The 14,024-nt window shown below is 35.3% G+C and overlaps 1 protein-coding gene across 3 annotated transcripts in view; it reads left to right on the top strand.

Moving 5' to 3' along the window:
• Positions 1–14,024, top strand: part of CTNNB1 (catenin beta 1) — a 41,399-nt gene that overhangs the window by 16,905 nt on the left and 10,470 nt on the right. For all 3 annotated transcript variants that reach the window (XM_031470036.2, XM_031470035.2, XM_031470034.2), the window contains exons 2-6: positions 11,877–11,937; positions 12,379–12,606; positions 12,812–13,065; positions 13,200–13,438; positions 13,527–13,728. In XM_031470036.2, the coding sequence (XP_031325896.1) occupies positions 11,925–11,937; positions 12,379–12,606; positions 12,812–13,065; positions 13,200–13,438; positions 13,527–13,728 (936 nt within the window). In that variant the 5' untranslated portion in view covers positions 11,877–11,924. The remainder of the gene's footprint in view (positions 1–11,876; positions 11,938–12,378; positions 12,607–12,811; positions 13,066–13,199; positions 13,439–13,526; positions 13,729–14,024) is intronic.

The raw sequence follows: 14,024 nt of genomic DNA, 5'->3' as shown, positions 1-14,024 counted from the left end.
GCTAACTCTTCTCTTGCACTTATCTACAGCAGTAATTGTTAAATACTAATTGTCTAAAACTTTGGAGTTGGGGATGGGATATATGATTTGATTCAAAGAGCACATGACTCTGAGATAAACAGACCTAGATTTGAATTTTAACAGAGCAGTTTACTAGCTATACTCACATTAACTGCTGCTAGTCATTTTTTTCATCTGATGATTTGGAGAGTGTTGTCTGCTTTATGAGATTGCTGGGAAGATTCCACGAGGTGAAATTAGGCTCAGAACTGAAGTTGCTAGGCATTTAATTACACTACCTTGTTAAGTATTTCAAGGGCAAAGTTAGACATTTACCTGATATTACAAGGCAACATCCTAAAATTATAGTGTAAAACATATTATTTAAAGTAATTTAAATGATTTAATCAGAAATCTGCCATTACTTTGTGTTGTGGTTGATTTTTAAAATATTGCCACTTCAGTAGAATAAGAACTGAACGAAAATCTCCATTAAATTAAACTACTAAAAATAGAAGTGTATTGATACAGTTAAGTGAATTTGCCTAAATATTTTTAAAAATTGGAGTAAGTTTGATTTCCTTGCTTTTAGGAGACATTGGTTATTTTTCCAAAGAATATGTATGTATGTAAACATTTATTTACTGTTACATATCAGTGTTTGGCTAACATATATTTGCCATATGATAGATATTTTCTTGGTCAAGTATTATTTCTATACATTTTATTCTGCAGATGTATGCAAAAAATGTCTATTAAAGGTATACAGATACCTTACATATTTAGATAAATGTTGAATTTTTTAATGTATTTTTCATTTTTAATAGCTACATAGTAATCCTCTATCCCCCTCACCTCGAGGATTTACAGTAGTCTCCTAAGTCTTCTCCTTGCTTTGCTTTTGCCCTTCATGGTCTTTTTTTCCCCATATAGACACTAGAGTGAACTTTAAAAATTCTGACACAGATATTAGTTACTCTAGTGTCTTTCCAGTGCACTTTGGATTTTATTCTACACCTTATCGAGCTGGTCCCTACCTCTCTTCATGGTTGCCTGCTTTTTAGTTACGCTGGTGACCTTTCAGTACTGTTTCCCTACAGCTCTTTCTTCCTTTGCACTTGTTCTCCATTCTCCACTTGGAGTGTTCTGTCCCACCTTTATCTGGCTAGCTCCTTCTCCTATGCTCCTGTCACTTCCTCTCTCATCACTCACTCTTACCTAGTGTAGCCTTCCTCCTTCGCTAGTCACTCTTGAGTGTTTATTTTCTTCATAGCAGGTCTCTCTAAATTGTCTGGTTTTTATTGCTTAACTCTCTAAAAGTAGAAGGCAGCTTTGCTGGATATATGACCTTGATTCTGTATTGCATTGCCAGCAACATAAAAGGTGCTTAAATATTTGTTCAGTAGATGAGTATACATTTCATTCAATGGCTACATTATGTTTTATTCACTCCTTTGTTGACGAGCATTTGGGTAATTTCCAGCTTTTTTCTCTATGAATGCTTCACTTGTGCAGTCTCTTGGCATGCTTCTGTGAATATTCCTGCAGAATACATTTCTGTTATAAAAGTGGAATTTTTATGTGAAAGGGAATTTACACTTATAATTAATGGATAGTGCCAACTTACCATCCAAAAACTTTCTACCAAGTTTAACTATGTCCGTATCAGCAGTGGCTATTATTAATCTTTCCAATTTTACCAGTCTGATAAGCAGATACAAATGAGTTTGAACTCCTTTATTGCTTACTTTATATTTTCCTTTAAGTGATGGTTCCTGCCCTTTCTCTTGCTGTTTCTGCTGATTTCTCCTCAGTTCTTTGTGTACTATGGATATTAGCCTTTAGTCATATTTCACATGTCTGGTGTCCAGTATGTCATTTAAAAAATAACTTTATTGTGTAATGTTTTTTTGCTTGGAATTTTAAATTTGACACACACATAAATTATCCTGTCTTTCCTTTTTGTTTTCAGAGTTTCAAGTCATGCTATGTTGGGCTTCTTACCATGATTTTTATTTCCATATATACCACCCTTGCTTTTATATACCATATTTTGTCTCATTGGTTTTTTCAGCCTGTAAATATTTGGCAGATGTAGGTTTACTTTTAATATAGTAAGATAAGGATGAAAAAAAGGTATTTTTAACAAGGACAAGCCCCTATCTCCAAATATTATTAATCAAATAATCCATCTTTCTCCCACCAGTTGAAAATGTCACCTTTTACATTTACTAAATTGCCACATTATGTCTGGATATTTTCTGATTACTGTAGTCTCTTAACCATTCCTACCCCCAATAATACAGCTGTTTAATTTTTGTGGCTGTTTATTCTGCATTTTAGTATCTGATGGAATTGGTCCCTTCTCATTATTTTAATCTTTTTTTTTTTATCCTCACACTTCGAAATGAATTTAAGAATCATTTTCACTTCAAAAGAAATCTGAGCATTTTGTTGCGAATACATTGAATTTTTAAACTAAGTTAGAGAAAACTGGCATCTTTATACAATACAAAAAAATTCTAGTCAAGAACAAGACACATCTCCATTTAATTTTGTATGTACCTTGTTTTTACTGTTGCAGTTATAAATGAACTCTTTTTGTGATTATGTTTTTCTGACTATCCTATTTGTATATAGGAAAGTAGTTTGTATATAATTTAGTTATTAAAAATTCAGTTGAACTATTTTCTGCGTGGATTTATCAGACTGTAAAATCCACCTAAAATGAGTGTAAAAGTGTCTAGAGTGTTAACAAAGAGTGTCCTCAGTTTAAATGTATTTAGCTAATAATCATTTTGTGAACTTTGAAAAACAGAATTTTCAGTTTCAAACAGATCTTCCAATGTAGGTAGAGTCTCTAGCCTTTTAAAATAGACTTGTAACCTGTTCAGCTTTTATGACTGCTACATCTTTAAGAAATGGAAATACTTATTTTATTCTCATATTTGAGACTTAAGTTTGTAATGTTTAGCTGATCTAACAAAAGCGTCCATAAAATACTCGTATCTTTTTGGGGTAACTCCACTTTAATGAACTTTAAAAGATTAAAGTACAAAGGTATGCTTATTTTAAAATCATATTTGGAGTTTAAATTATTTGATCTGAAATGCTGATATATAGCTATTCTCTTATTTTTATTCAGTTATTTTTGTTATGCAAAGTGTATAGAGTGAAGTAATTTTGCTATGTTTGATTAAACACACACACACAACTGCTGAAGCACTGAAGCTATCCTGTTCCTTTTGCCTCTAAGTATTAAGAAGCTGTTGTGTATTCTTTGTACTTTTACTACATAAACAATATGAAGTGTTGAGTTTTTTTTTTAACTTGTGTAAAATTATATTTGGAAAAATATGCCCATGTAGATAAAGGCTTTTCTGTATGTAGTTTGAAATAGCTGTATTTTATTTATTTATTTATTTTATTGAAATGCAGTCAATTACAACGTGTTAACTTCTGGTGTACAGCCCAGTGTCTCAGTCATGCATATACACGTATTTGTTTTCATATTTCTTTTTAGTAAAGATTATTACAAGATACTAAATATAGTTCCCTGTGCTATACAGAAGAAGCTTTTTTAAAAATCTGTTTTTATATATAGCGACTAACATTTGCAAATCTCAAAGTCCCACCCCTTTCCCCCGTAACCATAAGATTGTTTACTATGTCTGCAAGTCTCTTTTTCTTTTGTAGATGAGTTCATAGTGTCCTTATTTGTTTTTTTGTTTGTTCTTTTTAGATTCCACATATGAGTGATATCATATGGTATTTTTCTTTCTCTTTCTGGCTTGCTTCGCTTAGAATGACAATTTCTAGGCCCATCCATGTTTCTGCAAAATGGCATTATTTTATTCTTTTTTATGGCTATGTAGTATTCAACTGTATAAATATAGCACAACTTCTTTATCCATTCATCTGTCAGTGGACATTTAGGTTGCTTCCATGTCTTGGCTATTGTACATAGTGCTGCTGTGAACTTTGGGGTGCAGGTATCTTTTCGAATTAGAGTTCCCTCTGGATATATGCCCAGGAGTGGGATTGCTGGATCATATGGTATGTCTATTTTTAGTTTTTTGAGGAATCGTCATACTGTCCTCCATAGTGGCTGCACCAAACTACATTCCTACCAGCAGTGTAGGAGGGTTCCCTTTTCTCCACACCCTTTCCAGCATTTATTGTTCATGGACTTTTGAATGATGGTCATTCTGACTGGTGTGAGGTGATACCTCATTGTAGTTTTGATTTGCATTTCTCTAATAATTAGTGATGTTGAGCATTTTTTCATGTGCTTATTGGCCACTTGTATGTCTTCACTGGAGAATTGCTTGTTTTTTAGGTTTTCTGCCCATTTTTGGATTGGGTTGTTTGTTTTTTTCTTATTAAGTTGTATGAGCTGCTTATATATGCTGGAAATTAAGCCTTTGTCAGTCTCATCATTTGCAGATATTTTCTTCTGTTCCACAGGTTGTCGTTTTGTTTTGCTTTTGGTTTCCTTTGCTGTGCAAAAGTTTGTAAGTTTAGTAAGGTCCCACTTGTTTATTTTTGCTTTTATTTCTATTGCCTGGGTAGACTGCCCTAGAACATTGCCAAGATTTATGTCAGAGAATGTTTTGCCTATGTTTCCTTCTAGGAGGTTTATCGTGTCTTGTCTTATATTTAAATCTTTAAGTCATTTTGAGTTTAATTTTATATATGGAGTGAGAGAGTATTCTAACCTCATTGATTAACATAGTGCCATCCAGTTCTCCCAACACCGCTTGCTGAAGAGACTGTCTTTTCTCCATTGTATGTTCTTACCTGCTTTGTTGAAGGTGGATTGACCATAGGCATAGGTCTGTGGATTTATTTCTGGTTTCTATTGTGTTCCATTGATCCGTATGTCTGTTTTTATGCCAATATCATGCTGTTTTGATTACTGTAGATCTTGAAATAGCTGTATTTTAAAATACCACTCTACATGCACACTAGTATTCATAACAGCACTATTCATAACAGTGAAGACATGGAAGCAAGCTAACTGTCCATCAATGAATGAATGGATAAAGATGTGGGGGGTCTGTATGTGTGTGTGTGCTCAATGGAATATTACTTAGCCATGAGAAAGAATGAAATATTGCCGTTTGCAGCAATGTGGTTGGACCTAGAGATTATCACACTAAGATAGAAGAAGACAGATATATGTTACCACTTATATGTGGAGTCCAAAAGAGTAATACAAATCCATTTATTTATAAAACAGAAACAGACTCACAGACATGGAAAACAAACTTAATGGTTACCAGAGGGGGAGAGATAAATGAGAAGTATGGGCTGAACAGATACACACCACTTTATATAAAACAGATAAACAACAAGGATTTACTGTATAGCACAGGGAGCTATATTCACTATCTTGTAATAACCTATAATGGAAAAGAATCTGAAGCTGTATACCTGAAATTAAAACAATCTTACAAATCAGCTATAGTTTTAATTTTTTAAAAGCCAGGAAATAAAAATTAAAAAATCAGTCTTTCTGGTTGCTTATTAGTATAGGCTGGAGAAAAACAGGTTTATATTTTTTGTATTACTTTGTTCTTAGAGTGGATAAAGTGAAAATGTGTCTTAATATATTCCATTCTTTTTTTCCCAGAAGGGTCATCAGGACTAGTATTTTAGGGTTGTGTTACTGACCAAAGGTTCTGTGTACCAGCTTTACTCACTGGTGAGACTAACAGTAGTAAATTCTCCTATATGTAAGGAGAATTACCATAATTGAATTATTTTAAGTAGTAAAATCATATTCTCAGACATAGTTGTTTAAATGCACTCTATCAATGATTATTCAAGGGACTTCTTATGCATAACATATACTGCATAAAAATGTGAAAATCACTGCATTTAGGGGAAAAAGTTCAAGCATTTAATCTCAGAATTTAGAAAAATTTATAGGGTGGGGTGGTGGTATATACGTATAGGTGGGCATGGCTATTGAAGGTTGTCTGAGGTAACAGTTGATGCTAGTAGGCCGTTGGTAAACTGGCCACTAGAACAATGCCTTCTTTAAAAATTGTATCAGTTTATGCTCCATCAGTATTTTGGAGTTATGTATCAAAGGCTTTAAAACTTAAAAGTTCTTACCCTATAACCCAGTAGTTGAGGCAATCCTCAGGTGGAAAGGAGGTGGAAAAAATTAAGAGAATTATTTATATGCAAAGATGTTCTTTCAGTATTGTTCGAGTAGCAAACTAGGAAGGACAAACTTCAAGAATGGGACGTATGATTAAATTATATAGACATAGACTACAGCACAGAGGATAATATAATACCAGATATACCAAAATGTCATTACTTGTGGGAACACCAAAGAAAAAATACTGTTTTAAACTAAGCATATATTATTTTATGGATTGGGTACAGCAGACAGTAAATGAAGGAAGGAAAATGATTAGGAACATCCTAGTTTTTCCTAGCCACAGACAGTTCATGTTTCTAATAGCCATTTTTGTACCTGTTTATTTAAAGATAATACCAAGGCCATTAATGGAGGTGTTTCAAAGAACAGAAGTCATTAGATGTTTGTTTTTTATTGCTCAGTTCCAGAAGACTCATCCTAGAGGGGGCACAGGCACACACACACACACACACACACACACACACACACACACACACACACACAGCGCTGAGGAGTAAAAGCAGAAAGGAAACTAAAGTAAGTTGTGACTTTAAAGTGTTAGTGTTAGATGAAAACTGCTAAAACAAAGATTTGAGGAGACTGTATAAATTTTTAAATGGCAAAGTATTAGTGACAATGAATAAAAATGCATATATATGTGCTTTTAGACTTACAAAACAGATTTTACTAAGAAGTCCTTTAAATCCCTGAGACTATATCAAAAGTTTATCATGCTCCTGAAATTGAGTTGCACTTTACTTTAAAATAGAATAAATAATTGGTTTTGGTTCCTCCAGTATAGATTGTTGGAAAAGTGAATTGTTAGCATGAACTGCCAGTATAAAACTGATTTTATAATAGATATGTTTTATCTTTATATAGCAAAATTACTTCTAGATAGTAATACTCAAGCTTTTGAAATCCAAGGTAAAGATAATTTTGTGTTGACGGGTGAAATCTGTATTAAGATTTCTCATATAGATTTTGACCAAAGGCCACTTAAAGTACAGAAGGTTAAGTAGAGCCTCCAACAGTCATTTTGAAATTAACTGGTAAGGCTAATCTTTTATAATAATGTTGTGGTATGTAGGAAAATATCCTTACTTTCTGTAGCCACATAATGTACTAATGTGTGTAATTTACTTTAAAATCATTCGGTAGGAAGGCACCAATATGGCACGATATTAACAGTTGTTACGTGTAAGTGATGTGTGTGTTCATTATAAAGTTGTGTCTGCTTCTCTGCATGTTTCAAAATTTTCATAATAAAAAAAACCGAGCATGCTAAAGTATTCTTGTTCAAAAAGCTGAAGAAAAAATTACTCATAGTAATACTCTGAATAGGGTATGGTTCAGGATGAACTTTCTTCTTAGGTAGGAATCATTATATGTAATAGATATAAATTTTTCTAAACCTTGTAGAGTTTGAGTCAGAAATAGATGAATTTTGAGGTATTCTTTCCACAGTATATAATTGGAAAAGAGTAAATGTTTAAAAAGCAAAAAAGAAAAACGAAAAGGATGCACGTGTCCACTACCTAATTATTAGACTGACTAAGTTGGTGATCCCCAAGCACCCTCTTTGTCAGAACACCACTTGGTGGTGATAAAGCTGGCAAGACACAAAGCATTCTAATGTAGTCTATAGTTTGTGATCAGTTGAATCTGGGAATATTTAGTAGTTAATTTTTAAGCACCATACACCCTTATCTTGATTAGTACTTAGTGGGCTTTTCCCCATTTTTGTTTCTCAGAATTCGTTTTGAAGTGCCTGTGAGTTGGAGCTTTGATCCCCTGGGTTGATCCTCTTGCTTCTTCTCTTTTGTACTTCTTTGTGTCTTTCTCCTTTATGCTGTAGTTTTTGTCAACTTCAGTTATCTATTGAACTTTTTATTTTTATTCTTTCCTGTCTCTGTGAGCATAATAAAGTGAAACATTCTGTTTCCCTCCTCACCTTACCCTGATTTTTAAGTTCTGTTTCTCTAGAGTCTTGGTTTCCTGAAATGTTAAATAAGCCTTAGTTGATTAGGCCCTTAATGATTGGCAGGGTGTAGTGGAGGGGACCCAGTCCTTGGACTGAAAATTCTGCCCAGAGGAAGAATGAGGAAGGCTTTACTTTGGGGCAGGATTCTACTCTTGTTCTCTGGACAGTATATTCAATTTCTTTAGTAAATAATTCTCAGAGTTTACGTAAGTTTGGATTTCTTTGCAGACTGTTGGTATATACTGCTGCTTATGTAGATCCCCATTTTCATTCCTGCTTTTTACTTCTCTACCTGCTGATTGACACTTTCCCTCTCTTACCTCAGAAGGTTGCTGTGAAGAGCAAGAATAATTTTTATGCATATTGCATAAGTTTGGAAGTGTTATAAAAAGATAATAGTATTAAGAAGTCACAACATACAAATGGATGTTGTTAGTTTGGAACATGAACTTACTTTTTTTCCCCATAAAATCATTATAAATCATGGTCAGGTTACTAGGTCAGCAGGGTACATGAACACATTTTAGTTAATAACACAGCTAATATGTTTTGCCTTTGTATCAACAGTAAGGAAACAACACAATAAATACTTTTTTCCTTGATGCCAGATGTATCAAAGCACTTCTTAAATAGCTGCATGCCCTGTAGATGTGACTAGTTGGTTTCTGAGCTCTGTGGCATTAGCCAGAGGAGGTGCTTAGTGTAGAACATGTTTTAGGTCCCCTTTCCCAGAAATACATTGGGAGCTGGAGTGGAGAACCCGCTTTTTAGAGGGGTAGAGAAGTAGTTAAATAGCCAGTGACAAAGATAGGCAAAAGATACAAACTAAAACACAGTATCACTGGACGGAGAACCCGGGTTCCTTCCATTATGGTATTTCTCAGTGTGATCTGCGGATCAGTTTCTGCATCCTAGAATGTTCATTAAAATTGCAGGTTTCTATGCGCCACTCCTGTCCTATTGAATCAAAGCGTTAAACACATAATCCTGTTTAGTACTTGATTTTAAAATACAAGTTTCTTGTTGACAGGAATCACCTTTATTATTTTCTGTCCTTCATTTTGCCTTATAAGTAAATTGTTAATTGTTTCTTCTGTGGACACTAAAACAATTGTATCCACATCTCTTGTCAGCTTTAGGTGTCAAGTGATTTTTGTGATTGTAAAAATCTAGTTTTGGAAGAGCAGTTCCAGGAATAATCAACACATGCTTCCTTTATATGAGAAAATAGGACTGGAGAGTTAGAGGACAGTTTCCAACTGCATTAAACATAAACTTTTTGTACATTGACAGAAAACACAGTTCATACTTAAATATCTTAGTCCATATTTTTACACATTGGTAATTTACTCCTAATATTTAATTTGTAGTGCAAGATGAACTTGTTCAGGGGCAGACTTTGTAATAAAGGAAATTTTAAAAAAATACATTTTATTGAAGTATATAGTCAGTTTACAGTGTGTCAGTTTCTGTTGTACAGCACAATGCTTCAGTCATATATAAATAGGCATACATTCATTTTCATATTTTTCGCCATAAGTTACTACAAGATATTTAATACAGTTACCTGTGCTATACAGTATAAACTTGTTGTTTATCTATTTTATATATATTAGTTAGTATCTGCAAATCTCGAACTCCCACTTTATCCCTTCCCACTCCCTCCCCCCCAACTATAAGTTTATTTTCTATGTTTGTGAGTCTGTTTTGTAAATAAGTTCGTTTGTTTTTTAGATTCCACATGTAAGTGATCTCATACGGTGTTTTTCTTTCTCTTTCTGGCCTACTTCACTTAGAATGACATTCTCTTGGTCCATCCATGTTGCTGCAAATGGCATTTTATTCTTTTTTATGGCTGAGTAGTATTCCATTGTGTATATATACCACAGCTTCTTTATCCAGTCATCTATAGATGGACATTTCAGTTGTTTCCATGTCTTGGCTATTGTAAATAGTGCTGCTGTGAACATTGGGGTGCATGCATCATTTTGAATTATGTTTCCCTCTGGATATATGCCCAGGTGTGGGATTGCTGGATCATATGGTAGGTTTATTTTTAGTCTTTTGAGGGATGTCCATACTGTTTTCCATAATGGCTATATCAAACTACATTCCCACTAACAGTGTAGGAGAGTTCCCTTTTCTCCACAGCCTCTCCAGCATTTATCGTTTGTAGACTTTTGAATGATGGCCATTCTGACTGGTGTGAGGTGATACCTCATTGTAGTTTTGATTTGCAGTTCTCTGATAATTAGTGATATTGAGCATTTTTTTATGTGCCTTTTGGCCATTTGTATGTCTTCATTGGAGAATTGCTTGTTAGGTTTTGTGCCCGTTTTTGGATTGGGTTGTTTGGTTTTTTGTTATCAGTTGTATGAGCTGTTTATATATTCCGGAAATTAAGCCCTCATCAGTCTCATGCAAAAATTTTTTCCCATTCCATAGGTTGTCTTTTTGTTTTGCCTACGGTTTCCTTTGCTGTGCAAAAGTTTATACGTTTAATTAGGTCCCATTTGTTTATTTTTGCGTTTATTTATATTGCTTGGGTAGATTGCCCTAGGAGAACATTGCTGAGTTTTATGTCATAATGCTTTGCCTGTGTTTTCTTCTAAGAGATTTATAGCGTCTTATCTTATGTTTAAGTCTTTAACCCATTTTGAATTTATTTTTGTGTATGGTGTTGAGGGAGTGTTCTGACTTCATTGACTTACATGCTGCTATCCAGTTTTCCCAACACCATTTGCTGAAGAGACTGTCTTTTCTCCATTTTATGCTTTTGCCACCTTTGTCAAAGATTAATTGACCAAAAGTTTGGGTTTATTTCTGGGCTCTCTATTCTGTTCCATTGATCCGTATGTTAAAGGAAATTTTGTTATTAGTAATATCTAGAGACCATAAGCCCTTAAGTTGGTCTCATTTGCAAATAGCTCCCTGCGTGATTCAGTGTTTTCCTCAATATTACACAATAAAGCCAAAATGCAGACATAAATTAGATGCTAAGATTTATATATATATGTGAATGATTTTTATATGGATCAAAGCATTCCAGTTAGTAATATTTATATTATAGCAATAAATCAGTGCTATAAATTTGAACTTTAAAAAATTTAACTAAAAAAGGTGCTTTTAATTTCCATTACAAACTTTGATTTGAAAATAATTTTACTTACTAATAAAAAATCTGAAACCTACTCTTTTGATCCAGTCACCACAGTCTGCTTTATGAAGGTATTTTAGATGGCACTGCATTATATCAGAAAATAAAACAAAAACAGTTGACCCCCCTTTAATGAAAATTTGGTGTTTTTAAAATCCCATTGGACCTCTGTTGTCCAAAGATCTATAAATTTTTCAATGAAAGAATTTAAAAAGGGAGAGGACTTTTGGAACTCAAGAAGTTGATTTTGAATAGTTGTTTCTCCTTCCTGGCTTTCATTACTTGAGTGTTTATGCTTTCTTTGTCATCTTCAATAATTACGCCTTTTGACATCCTGTATATCTACTGAAAAGAGGTGCTTGTTAAAGAGAAGTTTTCACATAGAAGTTCAGCAGCAATAGAGCTGTGGTTGAGGTGTCTGGAGACCATGAGGTCTGTGTTTCACTATATCATATGGTAAAAGGATTTGGGGCTTTTTGTGGATGTAGTCCAGGACATTTGACAGGTATCCTTGTGACTTATGAGTATTAAAATCAAGCTATTTTAAAATCCTAATGACTTCTGATTGACTCTTTTAGGGTCTCTGAAGTATACCATACATCAGTTTTGAAAATCCTGCGTGGACAATGGCTACCCAAGGTTTGTATCATAAGTCTTTTGTTACTGAATTGGGGCTCTGCTTCGTTGCCATTAACCCAGTCTGTCTCAGATTCCCCTGCTTTCCTCTCTCCCTGCTTACTTGTCAGGCTACCCTTTGCTCCATTTTCTGCTCACTTCTCCTAATGGCTTGGTGAAATAGCAAACAAGCCACCAGCAGGAATCTAGTCTGGATGACTGCTTCTGAAGCCTGGATGCAGTACCATTCTTCCACTGATTCAGTGAGTAACTGTTAGGTGGTCCCTTAAGAGTGTAGAGTTTTCATCACTGAGCTGACCTGGCCATCATTTCTATTATTCTCGGCTGTCTTTCAAATTGACTTTATTTCTAAAAATATTTCAGTGGGTCATATCAAACATTTTTATTTTCAGATTAAGATATCGTTTCCCTCATAGTAATACTAATGCTGTTTGCTTTTTATAGCTGATTTGATGGAGCTGGACATGGCCATGGAGCCAGACAGAAAAGCAGCTGTTAGTCACTGGCAGCAGCAGTCTTACCTGGACTCTGGAATCCATTCTGGTGCCACTACCACAGCTCCTTCTCTAAGTGGTAAAGGCAATCCTGAGGAAGAGGATGTGGATACCACCCAAGTCCTGTATGAGTGGGAGCAGGGATTTTCCCAGTCCTTCACTCAAGAACAAGTAGCTGGTAAGAATATTACTGCCTTACTGAAAGTCAGAATGCAGTGTTGAGAATTAAATAGTTATTGTTATAAAGTTAGTGGATAATGGCTTAAATAAAATGGTGGGTAAGGAAAAGGGAGTGATTGCAACGTCACCTCTACCATTTAGGATAGCAAGTACTCGGGTGAATGCTGAGCTGTGGACAGTGAGTGTTGAATTTGCCTTTCCAGATATTGACGGACAGTATGCAATGACTCGAGCTCAGAGGGTACGGGCGGCTATGTTCCCTGAGACGTTAGATGAGGGCATGCAGATCCCATCTACGCAGTTTGATGCCGCTCATCCCACTAACGTCCAGCGTCTGGCTGAGCCATCACAGATGCTGAAGCATGCAGTTGTAAATCTGATTAACTATCAAGATGATGCAGAACTTGCCACACGTGCAATCCCTGAATTGACAAAACTGCTAAATGATGAAGACCAGGTAAGTAGTGACGTGGCTAGCTTTTTAATCTGCTTTGAAGGAAATTCTCAAGCAAGTAGTCTCAGGATGTCTACAGAATGTCAGTATTTGAAAACTGAAAACTCATGATGTCTCTTAATTCATCTGCATTATAGGTGGTGGTGAATAAGGCTGCAGTTATGGTCCATCAGCTTTCTAAAAAGGAAGCTTCCAGACATGCCATCATGCGTTCTCCTCAGATGGTGTCTGCTATTGTACGCACCATGCAAAACACAAATGATGTGGAAACGGCTCGCTGTACAGCTGGGACCTTGCACAATCTCTCCCACCACCGTGAGGGCTTGCTGGCCATCTTTAAGTCTGGGGGCATTCCTGCCCTGGTGAAGATGCTTGGGTAAGAAAACATGGTCAGAATACTCAAAGCTCAGAAGGAGAAGAATGCAATCACAGCATTTCTGATAAGACTTTTTTCTTCTTCCCAGTTCACCAGTGGATTCTGTATTGTTTTATGCCATTACAACTCTCCACAACCTTTTGCTGCATCAGGAAGGAGCTAAAATGGCAGTGCGTTTAGCTGGCGGGCTGCAGAAAATGGTTGCCTTGCTCAACAAAACAAATGTTAAATTCTTGGCTATTACAACAGACTGCCTTCAGATTTTAGCTTACGGCAATCAAGAAAGCAAGGTAAAAGAATTGTTCTGAATGTGATTGTCACAGAGCATTGGAGACTCAGTGTCATGTCCTTCTATGGATTTTTGCACATTCATCGTGTGCCTCACCGTTTGTATCCTAGAAAAGTTGGGCAAGTCTGTTTCTTTAAACATTTGAGTTGTCGGTATATAATGTACTGTGCTAGGTGTTAGGGACAGAGCAAGCAGGCTTCTCTTAGAGCTTTCATTCTTGGGTGGGAGAGAGACACTGAAATAGTAACCTAGTTACTATTTGATTTGTTACGAGGAAGTAAAGGGTCTTGAGAGCAC

The sequence above is a fragment of the Camelus dromedarius genome, chromosome 17, assembly GCF_036321535.1.
Source record: "Camelus dromedarius isolate mCamDro1 chromosome 17, mCamDro1.pat, whole genome shotgun sequence".
In the NCBI taxonomy this organism is placed as follows: domain Eukaryota; kingdom Metazoa; phylum Chordata; class Mammalia; order Artiodactyla; family Camelidae; genus Camelus; species Camelus dromedarius.
The sequence above is the reverse complement of the archived record's forward strand: the minus strand, read 5'-3'. Positions and strand labels throughout refer to the sequence as shown.